Source organism: Canis lupus, chromosome 24 (genome assembly GCF_011100685.1).
Source record: "Canis lupus familiaris isolate Mischka breed German Shepherd chromosome 24, alternate assembly UU_Cfam_GSD_1.0, whole genome shotgun sequence".
Lineage (NCBI taxonomy): Eukaryota > Metazoa > Chordata > Mammalia > Carnivora > Canidae > Canis > Canis lupus.
In genome coordinates this window covers 27,891,054-27,904,628 of record NC_049245.1, presented here as the reverse complement: position 1 = coordinate 27,904,628, position 13,575 = coordinate 27,891,054, and the positions used below count along the sequence as shown (strand labels likewise).

At 44.7% G+C, this 13,575-nt stretch overlaps 1 protein-coding gene across 4 annotated transcripts in view; it reads right to left on the bottom strand.

Moving 5' to 3' along the window:
- The window catches only part of DHX35 (DEAH-box helicase 35), a 65,860-nt gene extending 57,249 nt beyond the window's left edge, over nucleotides 1-8,611 (bottom strand). For all 4 annotated transcript variants that reach the window (XR_005377845.1, XM_038572313.1, XM_038572314.1 and 1 more), the window contains exons 1-2: nucleotides 8,487-8,611; nucleotides 3,899-4,032 (exon numbers count right to left, since the gene is read on the bottom strand). Coding sequence is in view for 3 of the 4 variants with exons in the window: in XM_038572313.1 (XP_038428241.1) it covers nucleotides 3,899-4,032; nucleotides 8,487-8,526 (174 nt within the window). In the remaining variant the exon portion in view is untranslated. The remainder of the gene's footprint in view (nucleotides 1-3,898; nucleotides 4,033-8,486) is intronic.
- Nucleotides 8,612-13,575: the final 4,964 nt, after the last annotated feature.

The following is a 13,575-nucleotide window of genomic DNA, read 5'->3' as shown; positions in this document are numbered from 1 at the left end:
GCAATTGAGAGCAATAATTTACCAAAATATACAATGCACATACCCTTTAATTCAACACTTTCACCTATATGAAGTTATACTACAAACATACTAATGATACATATGAACAAAGAGGTATATATACAAGCATACTCACTGAAGTGTTCTTTATAATAATTCAGTCTAAATGTCAATCAACAGGGTGATAAATCAGTTATGAAACACTCCATTAATGGACTATACACAGGTATAAAAATAAAAAATGTCCATAGGAAACAAACAGAGTTGCTAGAGAGAAGAGGGTGTGGGGGGATGTGCTGTGTGATGGACGTTAAGAAGGGCATGTGATATAATGAGCAACGCATATAAGACTGATGAATCACTGAACTCTACCTCTGAAACTAATAATATACAATATGTTAATTAATTGAATTTAAAAAAAGAACGAATGTCTATTTGATATGGAATGGTCAACAAGATATGTTAAGGGAGGAACGTACGATGCTAAACAGTAAATAATACACTATTTGAGTTTTCAAAAAAAGGACACATATATGCTATGTACAAGCTATCTTGCAGAAAATAAAACAAAACAAAAAACTGGTCATTGTACCACTTCCAGGAGCAGAAGAGGGTGGCCAAGGAGCAAGAGTGTGAAGAAGACCTTTACATTTTGTACAAATTATGCATTGTATCTAATTATAAAGTCGTTCATTTATTAACTGGGAAAAATAAAAAAGCCAAAAGAATATGCTGTTGCCTCTACCTCTAAATCTAAGTTCAGGGGCACCTGGGCGGCTCAGTCAGTTAAGTGTCTACCTTCAGCTCAGGCCATGATCCTGGAGTCCTGGGATGGAGCCCCACATCCAACTCCCTGTTCAGTGGGAAGTCTGCTTCTCCCACTCCTTCTGTCCCTCCCCCAACTTGTGTTCTCTCTCTCTCTCTCTCTCTCTCTCAAATAAATAAAATCTTTAAATAAATAAATCCAAGTTCATAATAAAGCACCTATAGGTTACATCTATATTTCAACTGAGCCTTCTTTTTTTACCCTTTTAGTGTGAGCAGAAAAATTCAAGAGATCATTCCAACATTCTATCTGCTTAGCTTTAGAGTGTATTTTTGTCCCTACATTTGCTAAGAGATGTACCGGACGGTCTGGAAAGTCATAAAAGTATTCCATAAATGCCTGGTCTGGGATGAAGTAAACCCTGCCAAGGCCCCTTACTCTGTCTACTGCTCAGCCTGTCTGACTGGGTACTGACAATGTGCTGAGGACTGGGAGAGTGAACATGCTGCCTAATTGGCTCATAAAGGTGTTGGATGCTTTGGGTTTTTGAATTTGGCATTATTTGGGGTCTAAATATATAGTTCTCACATCTTAGTGTGAAACCCTCTTAGAATATTTGCTAAAAATGAAGATTCCTAGCCCTACCCACAGGGTTTCTGATTCAATAGGATTAGGGTGGAGCCCAGGAACCTGCATTTCTCAAGCCCCCACAGCAAATCCTGCTGCAGATGGTCTGCTGACCAGTCTAAACCCTTTTTTGTAGGCTGCCTGGACTTGGTGCTTTCTTTCATTCTGGGTAGGGAAAGGTGAAAGGTTTGAGATCTTTGCAGGTATTCTGTGAATGATAGATCCAACCAGTGGGTGGATGGATAGACAGATAGATGGTAGATGGTCAAGGAAAACCTGAAAGACAATCTGATTACAGACAGAAAGAGACAAGGCATTCCAGGAAAGGGAAATGACATCAGCAAAAGAAAGATGGAAACAAGCAAACAGTACAAACTCTATGCCAGGGGCATCATCAAAAGCCCACAAAAAGCTCTAGGTGCGGTTTGGAAATGAGTTAGAGTAGCCCGGGCTTCTCTATGGAAAGCCGTGCAGAGTCAAGGTCTGGATGGATGGGCTGTCAGTGCTGTGAGAAAACCGGGCGGTGGCATACAAGACTGAGCAGAAGACTGAAGGCAGTAATTCACACCTCACATATTAGATACAAAGGGCTGCACACAGAGAAGGTGAGACATTCAAGAGGGACATGACAACATTTCCAGTTTGGAGACTATGAACAGCAGGGAAATGGAGGAGGGTTGGTGGCGCAGAGGGGACTAACCTTCAGGGAGGCGGCGTGTAAGAGTGTGAGGACCACCTTGCACAGCAGTGTCCAGGCCCCAGCAAAAACGCCAGCCTACCAGAGGCAGTCGAGGAGAAGGCCGCCATGTGATGGCAGCAAGGAACAGGGATTGACATTATATATATCACCCCTTTAGTTTCAATTTGTTTTTAAAGCTACTTTTAGTTTTAATGGAGGAAGGATTGATGAATGGGTCACTTTCACCCTTTTTGTCTTCTAGATTTATCTTTCATATCTCATGAGAGCCTAACTATGCTTAAATTCCATTTTACTTTTTACCAAGAACCCATACCATTTTAATTTCCATCAATATGTTAAATCTCGATTACTTTTTCATTTGTTTCATTTATTGTATCTCATAAGTTCAGTTGGAAGATGAAGAAAAGTCAAAGGACCAAAATTAAATACTTAGTAAACAATAATTATCTGTGTACTTAAACATTTACGATATGTCAGGTACCTTGCTAAATGCTCTACGTGGATTATCTCATCTGGGCCTCCTAATGATCCTCTGAGGTACGTGTTATTAGTCCCATATTAGAGATAACACAGAAGCTCAGATGGTGAAGCAAGGTCACATAGCACAAAAACAACGGAGCTTGGGTATGGACTCTAAAGTCTAACTCCAGAATCTTGATACTTCACCACAGTTCAAACTGTGTCCCTCACCAGTGAGGCAACAATGGTCAACCTATAATCTTATCTCCTGAGGGCCAAACTGGTTTACATTCACACATACTGGACAAGGCTAATTGCCTGAGGGAAAAACCCAGACTCAGTGAATGACTGAAATGTCTGGAGCCTCATAAAACTCTAATCAAGGTGACTTGGCTAAATTAAGAAGGATTCTGTTTCAAATCCATTTGGAGAAAGCACATATTAATAGAAGAGAAATTAACATGGTGTAGACAAAGGGACTCCCTTAGCGTAAGAACTTGGCAGCTTTTCCCCAGCACTGGCCAGAAGAGAGAGAGCCATAGGTACTGGTGGCCATACCTACTGAGGTCATTCCAGGGGCATCACGTGAGGCTGGGAGGGTGCATTACCTTTCATTGGGGGCTATATGAAAAAAACATTCTTCAGCTCTATCTAAATGGCCTTTGGCCTACAGCTCACTTCCTGATTCCAATGTGGCTTCCCATGTGGTCTTGGCAACAGGGAGAAAGCAAGTCCATGGACCATGTACGTCTGCACTGGAGAACTACGGCTATAAATGAACATATTCTAGTTTATGCTTTGGTCTCTTGTGAGATGAACATACGTCCATTCCATAAGACCAATAAAATCAAGTGCTGGGTGTGCATGCAATATAGAAGCATCCAAATGCCATCACTATGCCAGTGGGAGTTAACTTCTTCCACAGAAACCTCCTTGGTTACCCAATTCGTCTTGTTTAAAGAAATTGCCTTTAAAAAGCAAGCTAATGTTGGTAATCTGTTGAAGCTGGAGGCATAGACGTTCGTTGTACTATTTCCTCTACTTTTCTCTATGTTTAAATTTGTCCATAATTTAAAGCAAAGAGGAGGTAAAAGAATGACATTCAATCCCTTCCAGTTTTTCAATACATAACATCCAACAAAAAAAAATGTTACGGACTTTCGAGATTTACTTATATGGTTAAGTAACACACACATATTTTGAAGTTAATCCCCTCAGAAGGGCAGCTCTGAGCTCACCGTGTTCTACAGAAGTGATAAGAGTAAAGACACTATTCACTTCAGTACCAAGTTTAAGGCCGCCGCACCGGGCTTCAGGCCGACCAACCGCGCATGTTCACTCTGTACCTTGAACACAGGCAGCTTCTGCCTCTGCTGCTCTATAGAAAGGGCAGCATAGGGATTGTAAACAACAGTTGTCGCAGAGTTTTCAGCTAGACTCTGTCTCTCTTCAGAGATGCTGACACCTGGTCCCTCTGTCCCTGTAACAGAAATGCTTTTTTCAGATTCTCTGATGCAACCAATGGACAGAAAAATGTGCAAACATTACAAATTCAAAGGCGAAGACATAACACAAGCAATGCATTTTACCTCAAACTACTAAGAGATACTCAACTTCAGGAAAGCCTCTAGGAAAGGACCTGGGGAGAATACAAAAATCTTCCCTAAAAGCTTCACCGCAAGAACAGAGAGGAGAGTCCCACTGGGCTCCAAGTTGGCCGCACATAACGGTGTATTACAGAGGACCAAGTTTTCAGGTCTGGCCCCCACATATTACTACTCATTACTACTAATACAAGTGACAGAAAGCCACTGGGAATTGGCTGAGGTGGAGGACAAGTGCTACTACCGCAGGACAGCAAGGCCCCGGCCCCCAGATGCTGCCTTGGCTTGCTCCTTCTCATCTCAGTGCCTCTCCGCCTCTAAGTTTGGCTTCTCAGTAGGAGCTGGAATCAAGGCCGCTCAGGCTCACAACCTCCCACCATCCCTCACATCCGCAAGGACTAGAGCGCAAGAGATACCTCAGAGCGACACCCTTGGGCCGCTTACTTGCTTCTTTTACTTCTCCTCCTAAGAACACAGTTTAGTGCAGGGAGAAAGTAAAAGACTGAGGGAGGGAGGCAGGGTGTGTGTGGTCTGGAGGCCAGGAAAGAAGGCTTCTCTTCTTCCATCTTAGGTCCAATGTCCAGCCTGATCCAACCAACCATGGCCAGTGGAGCGGGATGCAGTAGACAGCGGCCCCCATTTGGAATCACAGAACCAGAGTCGCTGGTGTGTGAAGTACTATTCCAAGAAACCACTGTGCTGAGCAGATGAAACAAGAGCTTTCCACAACAGCTGCTTGGTAACAACAATGACAAATTGGTGCTCAGGATGGTGAAGAATAGGGAAGCCACATCCCATTATATAAAAGTCTTTAAGGTACCATGGATTTTAGCCTGAGAAGGAAAATGCCTTCAGAGGAACGTGGGTTCAATTTTTATGATCAGCTTCTGTAACTTTCATGCCAACTGGTTTGGGTAGCCCCTTGGACAGAACTAAGAGTAGTAAGTGATATAGGACTTGGAATTCAATGGATACAAGCTTTTCAAAAGCTAGAGCTATTCAGCACTGGGGTGTAATGCCTTTGTGAATCATAAAAACCCTCCCTGGAAGTTCAAACACTGGCTGCAGAGCCTTCTGTTGGGGGCACTACAGGGATGATTACCCCCAAACTATCATCTCCCAGGCCTTCTGCACTCAGAGTCTGATGCCGTGTGAAAGTACAGGGGCTTTATGACAAGCAACTTTAGCCCAATGATTTATTTTTACATTTTTGGAGGTCCCTAATCCCTTCAGCAAATCTAATAAAGGCTCTGGACTCCCTCTCCTGAAAAATACACCAAAATGTAACATATTGGTCCATGGACCATGGTCATAGACCCATAGGTCTATGGTCCATAGACCCCCTAGGGCAAAGTTTAGTCATTGCCACAGATCTCTAATTCTTTGTCCATTTATTTCTAGGAACACAGTTATGTTCCAGAGGTCCAAGATTGCCAAAAATCGGGTAAGTGGGGCACTGCTGTATTGTTTTTGCCAAAATGCTGACCTTCCTTTCAACAAGATAAAAGATAGAACAGGACCTGGAACAAAGCCTGTGCTCAAAGAGGCAAGTCTCCTTTTCTTTCTTCCCTTATTACTGCCAATTCTTAATAACTACTTGTAACCCTTCCCCAAGAAAAATACTGCAAAGAATAGCTCATCCTCATCAGCTCTGTTTTTGTCACAAATTCCCTCCTTTCCAAAATGTTTTAGACCTTTACAGTCTGTTTGGACTATGTTAGCATTACTCCTGCAAGGTCTCTTCCTTCCTCCCACACCAGGGTTTAATACATCCAGGTGTCTTCTTCACTACCCCATCCCTCCCTGTCTGTAACCTACAGCCAAGTCCACCTCAGTATATTTTGTTATAAGATGTTTTACAAGAGCTATTGTCAGTCAATAAAGAGCATGTCTCCTCCTTATAAGACTTCATTCAGCCAAACCAGTACTGCTTCCCTCTACTACATCCCACCATCCATTCTGATTGCCCAGTGTTCCCTTTCCCTCCGGAGTAGTCTCTATACTTAAGGGAGTAACAAGTTTGCAATCTTGCAAACCGTAATGCCTTCATTTCTCCATCTACAAAACAAGGCTGACAGCTGTACTGCCCAACCACCGCCACCCAGCATTCCTTCTACTTTCATTTTTTTCAGCTCGGTTTTTCAGTTTAACTGCTGCCCTATTAGTGGATTATGAAGTGAATGTAGTGGGATCATGATCACCATTTTTTAAAATAATGAAATAGAAATAGAATAATGTTATCGCCTGCTTTGCCCCAAAATATACCCTATCACTTAACAACATCTTGCTATTCAATTATTTTGGTTTTTTGGACATTCCCGAGACACACATCCCACTTTGCCTTGCTCATGCTACACCCTTTGCCCAGAATCCCATACTCCTACCTCTCCATGGAACAGGGCCTTATTTGTGCTTCAATGTTCACTCAAAAACATCACTACCATTATGAAGTATTGCCAATCCTTACATTCAATCTTTCCCTCTCTTCTGTTGGCTTCTATGGAATTCTAATAGTTAACATGTATCCAGTACTAAGAGCTTTACATGTATTCTCATTTAATCCTCAAAACAATCCTTTGGGGAGGTGTTGTTATGCCAATTTACAGATGAGGTCACTGAGACTCTGAGTACTCAAGTGACTTTCTCAAGTCACCAGGTTAGTAAATGGCAGTCAAGGACAGCTTTACAGTCTGACTCATAAACCTATCTTCCTTACCACCACTTCTTTCTGCCTTGTTTTAATAGCTCAAGGACATCTAAATTCACATTAAAACTGAGAAAGAGAATAAATATTGAGAGCGGAGCCCCAGCCTGATCATCTCTATTTGCCTCTCGATCACAAGGTTAGGTGTTCAGTTAAGTACACCCTCAACAAATGAACTAAATAATTAAATAGAACTCTTCAAGTAACCACATGCTCTTTAACCAAAATAGTACCCTGTCCTAATTTGCAACAATTCATTCAGGCCTTTATTATACTTAACACTTTGACCTGTTATTAAAGGCTCGAATAAATAAAATAGAGAGTATCTCATCACCTAATGGGATCTTAGTTCCAGCTGTAAATAAAATTCAGCATGGATACCTGGCTGACAATCTGGAATACTGAGTAGAACGGTCATGAAGTGGAAAACTACAGATTTTTAAAAAGAATGAACGCATCCCTTGCTTTGGCTTATCTCCCACATCACTTATATGTATGGTTAGCATTCAGGGCATCACTCTAAAATACTCTTTAAAAGTTTTCCTTGGGGCAGCCTGGATGGCTCAGCGGTTTAGCATCTGCCTCCCGCCCTCGTCGTGGTCCTGGGGTCCCGGGATCGAGTCCTGCATCGGGCTCCCTGCATGGAGCCTGCTTCTCCCTCTGCCTGGGTCTCTGCCTCTCTCTCTCTCTCTGTATCTGATGAAATAATAAATATATAAATAAAATATTTTTTAAAATAAATAAATAAAAGGTTTCCTTGTATTACCTTCTCTGTCTCATTTCATTTTTTGCTGCAATGTACTTTGCACATCCAGGTCTGCAGAAGTGCAAGTGGTGGAAGAAGGTAAGCTGGTTAACTGGTAAGAAACGTAAGGGTTTTCACAGGGGAGGGGAGGAAGTAAGGCATCTAACAGGACCTGGTAAGTACACATTCAATAAAATCCTGATTAATGGGTAAATTAAATCAGGCAAAGCGTTTTGTGACTAACGTTCGTGTTTGCCAGACGGAGGGAAAGTGGGCGGCAGCCCATACGAGGGAGGGTGGTCACTTTCCGGCGGACACCAGGATGGGCAAGAATCACCCTAAAACAACGTAAGATACTTTCCCGTTTCATGAGCGCTTTCTCTGGGTCCGACAAGGCGCCGTGTTCGCTTCCCAGGCCCACACGACACTTCTTAGTCTACCCATTTCACAGGTGAGGAGACTAAGGCTCACGAGAACCAGGCGGCTTGCCCGAAGGAACCCCGCTCCCTCGGAGGGCAGAGCCGCAGAGTCGAACCCAGGCAGCGCCGACTGCGCGGCTCGAGCGGCGGGAACCGGACCCGCGCGGGCGCCCGGCGCTTTCCCAGCGTCCGGCAGGGCCGGCAGCCCGAGGGAGGAAAACGAGGCCGGGGGAGCCGACGCCGCGGGCCACGGGTTCCCGCGCAGGCGGGGTGCGCACGCCGCAGTCCGCCGCGACCACCGAGGGCGCCCGAGCCGCGGAGCCCGCCCACCAGTCCGGGCGGCGGGGGCAGCCCGCTGAGGTCAGGCCCGCAGGCAGGTCCGCAGGCCCCAGGGCGCCGGCGGCGGGGCCAGGACCACAGTCAGGCCGCCGCATCTGCCCAGCGTGGGCCAGGGGGCCTTACCGGGTCGCCAGAACCTCACCGGTCCCACGGGCGCAGCCATGCTGGGGTGAAAGGTCACGAGGGAGACTCCACCCCTCCGCGGCGCGGGAGCACCCGGAGGGGCAGGGGGCGTGGCCCGCGAGGCGGTGTCCGCGGCGTTACGGCCACGCCCCCGCGTCCGCCGCCGCCCCCGAGCCACGTGACCTACGCCGGCTCTCCCGGAGCGCTGCGGCCCCGCCCCTGGCCCACGTGACCGCCCGCCATGTTGGGGGGGTAGTGTGACGTCAGGGTTCCCGGCGGTCTTCCCGGGGGCGCCCCTGCACCGCGGAGGGGCGAGCCTCGGGGGCGCGGGGGTCCTGCGGCTGCCCGCGGCGTCCCGGATTAACCGCTAAATACCGATTGCGTTACAGGCTGTCCCAGCTTTACTGTCGCCTTTTTGCATATCTCCCTATTTGCAAATGAAGGTGAATAGGAACCACCTCGTGGGGTTGCTGGTCCAGCAAATGATTATCGGGGGCCCAGGGTTCGCCCGGTGCTGCAGGTTCAGCCCCTTCCCGCAGCTCCTGTCCGAGGCGAGGGTGAAGAATGAGGGAATGCATGCGTGCTCCATGACCCGCAGTGTTTATTATTAGCAGCGAATAAAGCAGCGGGAAGGGGGATGGAAGTCTCCCGGAGCCTTAAGGGGAATGCTGAAAATCAGCTGGGAAGAAACGGGGGGGAGTAGGAGGCCTGGAAATGGGCGCACCAGTTAGGCTAGGGCGTTAACCGGTGTTTCCTCCAGTCCGCGCCCAGGATCCCAGTGCTTGCTAAAAATAGATTCTTTTTTTTTAATTTTTTTTTTTTATTGGACTTCGATTTGCCAACATAGAGCATAACCCCCAGTGCTCATCCCCCCAAGTGCCCCCCTCAGTGCCCGTCCCCCAGTCACCCCCACCCCCCGCCCACCTCCCCTTCCATTACCCCTTGTTCGTTTCCCAGAGTTAGGAGTCTCTCGTGTTCTGTCTCCCTCACCGATATTTTCACTCATTTTATCTCCTTTCCCTTTATTCCCTTTCACTAATTTTTATATTCCCCGAATGAATGAGACCATATAATGTTTGTCCTTCTCCGATTGACTTACTTCACTCAGCGTAATACCCTCCAGGTCCATCCACGTTGAAGCAAATGGTGGGTATTTGTCATTTCTAATGGCTGAGTAATATTCCATTGTATACATAGACCACAGCTTCTTTATCCATTCATCTTTCGATGGACACCGAGGCTCCTTCCACAGTTTGGCTGCTGTGGACATTGCTGCTAGAAACATCGGGGTGCAGGTGTCCCCGCGGTCCATCGTGTCATGCTTAGCACCCTGGACTCTAAAAATAGATTCTAGAGGCACCTGGGTGGCCCAGTGGTTGAGCGTCTGCCTTTGGCTCAGGTCGTGATCCTGGGGTCTTGGGATCCAGTCCCACATCGGGTTCCCCCAGGGAGCCTGCTTCTGTCTCTGCCTCTCTCTCTCTCTCTCTCTCTGCGTCTCTCATAAATAAATAAATAAATAAATAAATAAATAAATAAATAAATAAATAATAAAACCCTTAAAAAAAAAAAAGTACAGATTTTACACCCTGATCCAATCCCGAGTCAGAATCTCCAGGCGCATGCAAGACCTGCATTTTGTAGGAAGCTCCACAGGTGGTTCTTCCAATCAACAAGCTAGAGAAAGATTCCACTAATCCAAAGAAGGGAGGAAATATTGTATGGGTAGACAACTCATTTGGAAAGAAGGGAGACACTTCAGAATTTATGCATTTTTTACAGCTGTGAAGAAAACTCCGCATTCTTTAGGAGTAATGGCACAGTTATGGAAAGATCTAGGGCTTTGGGGATAAGCAGACATGATTTGGAATCCTAACTGCCAATTCCTGGAGCCTACCTGTCATCTAATCTTAGTTGTAAAATGTCTTCAAAGGTTCTGTTAAATGAGATCACATGTAAAATACCTAACAGGGTATGACATAAGCATTCAGTCAACGTTGGCTCTGGTTAACTCAAATACAGCAAATCCACGGGATGGGGTGGGGGGGGGGGATCAGAATTTACATGCATACATTCATTTTCCAAATATCCCCTTTATTTCCATAATAAATAATAAAAATAATAGGGCTCAATACATAACCTCTCTGACAGGAAATCTTCATTCATCCTTAAAATACCCTTACATGGGCAGCTCTAAGAATACTCTAAATTCACTGGCTTCCCCCTCTGTAGACTCAGGGCCTGTGTGCTCACCTTTGTGGTAACTTTTAGTTGAACTATAGTTACATCTGCCTCCACTATTAGCGTGGGGGAGCTTAAGGACAAAGATCATGTCACATTCATACTCAGAGCCCAATAACAAATTTGGTACCTGTTGAGTAATGTATATGTGAACACCATGGTTTATATATTATTTTTAATTCTTCATGACACTGATCCTCCCTGGCTATATTTTTTTTTCACTAACAGCTTAAGTATAAAAAATGAGGTTTATTCATGAATACAAGGGAAAATGAAATGAATGCCACTTTTTATTATTTCTATATCTTATAAATTACTCTGACTTATGTGAAGAAGTCTTCCTACTTTTAAAGAGACAGCAGATTGGCCATGCCCAAATTACTGGATCATAATCTTAAAAGCTGGAGGAGACTTTAGTCAATGTCTAGCCTAAATTCTTTTTTATAGAAAAAAAAAACAACCCTTTGGCTCATTAAAAGGGAGTTTAAAAGGACTTGGTCAGACTCAATGAGCTAATTTTCATATCAGAACTGAAACTAGAATTCAGGCTTTCTAATCTCCAAGCCAGTGGTTTTTCACCCACATGGGCCATTTAAAACCATCAGAGCTTAGCTGTCCTAGATGAGAATTAGTTCATTGGACTCAGAAAATTCTCAGGGCTTGGCTGGTCCTTAAAGGGTTGTTTTGCTCTCACAGACTTTTATAGAGAAAACACCTAGTAACCTAGATGCTGATAGGGTGGTTGTATTGTCACAAACTAGGAGTGGTCTTAATAGACTCTTATCCTTCTTAACTATTTTCAGAAAGACTGACCTAAAATAACTACTCTAAAATTAAAACTTGTTTCTTGAGATGGCATCCAGAATTTACTCACTTCATTGCAAACAAGTCCTTGAAAGTCTGATCATTTTGTTACATGGGGGTATATTTTACAACTTCAGAATGATAATTGGTTTTTCATGAAAGATAATATTCCCCAAAATCATGTTGCATGGATACATTAAAGAAGTTTCTCTGTGTCTATGGTAGTTAATTGTTCCTTTCTGCTTTGAAACATTTCCAGTCTGACCATGTTGGCCATGTTTTAGGAGGCACAGGATTTAGGGGTTTTCATCCTTATATCCATTAAGGCTTTTATATAACAAGTGATAGAAAACCCAATCTGTTCTCTCTTGTGCAAAAATGGCTCGTACAATTTAAAAAGTCCAAGAGTAGTTCACAGCTGAGACACAGCTGCATCGGGAGAGATAGGACATAATCAAGACTCATTTCTGAACATTAACATTCTGCCTTCTACTGACATGAGTGTCACATGGCTACGTCAGCTGACATCCCTAGCATCAAGCCTCTTTCTGAAAAATCCCTAGCCAAAGTATCTGACTGACCGTATATCCATCCCTGAACCAATCACCAGGGCTGTGGGATAGGACATACTGACTGGCTTAAACCTAGGTCACACATTCCACCCCAAGTCAGGTGTGGTCAGCTTCACCGGAACCACACAGACCCAGAGTTACAAACAGAAGGTTCCTCAGAGGGAAATCTCAGAGTGAAATTAGCAAAGATGCAATGAAGGCAGCAAAAATAACAGATGTCCATTACACCACCGCTCAATTCTGCGCTAGGACTCTTGACTTCCTAAGAAGAATCCTAACTGCCCTTGGATCTCCTCCATGAAGCCAGATCAGAGAGAGCTCTACCCGAGCCTGAAAAGAAATAGTCCTTTGCAGAATTACAAGACACTGGGATTTCCCCCCTGGGTCTAGGTGTAGCCCTCTGCAACTTGTAACATCTGCAAACCTGTCTGGTTTGTTGGCTTACACACAAACGAGCAAGTTCACACATGTATTAGCATAAGCAAAAGTGTAACTTAGCCGCAAGGACTGAGTATAGAGGTATGGAGGTCCACCAGGAAAGAGACTTGGCTACCAGGGAGTCTCTGTATGTTGGTCGGAGAGACAATGCCTATCTATACAGTTGGGATGAGTTGGGGAGGGTTCAGACCTGCCAGGTGCTTTCAAGGTAGAATGATAGTATGCTTAACTGTTCAAACTGGACATATCTCTGACCGAAAGGGGGATCTCACAGGCATAAACTGAAACTCTGCCTGGCAAACTAGGGTATCTTTCCAGGCATGAGGCACCAGTGAAACTAGTGTAATAATGCTTATGTGAATATATTTGACATAAGGTACATGGTCCATGATCACAGAGTATTCCTAATATAAACTCATTCATAGCTTTAGACACCTGTCCTGGTGGATCAGTGTCTGGGCACACATCAGAGAAACGTCATAGGGTTTATCATCAGGTTTCTGTCTGAATACTTCACAGGGTCATCTTTATTTTTTTTCCAAGTTTATTTAAATCTCTACACCCAATGTCTCAGTTCATCAGTGTATTAACTGCCATTTCTCAAGGTACACCCGGTAATGCCTCCACACTCCCTGCAGACAGACAGTCATACAACCAAGTACTGGACTCACAATCTGAAAACCTGTGTTCAATGCCTGCATCACTGTTAATCAGCCTTGTGACCTAGTATATGCCGCTTCATTTGAGCTTCAGTTTCTTTGCCTGGTTATCGGGAATAACAGCTATCCAGTGATACTTTGCTGTGAGGTCAAAGACAGAACATAGGAAATTATTTCAATCTGCAAATGGTTTCAACCAACAATATGCCTGTGTGAGGCTTAGGCCCAAGTTGTTTACACCCAGACATGAACCGGTTGTCTGGCCAGCCTCAGCCCAGATTAAGGCATGAACCCAGCAAATAACCTGGTGACCATAATGGAGGCCTGGTGCACACATGAAAACCCACAGGCATGCTCACAATTGGGTGCATTAGCATG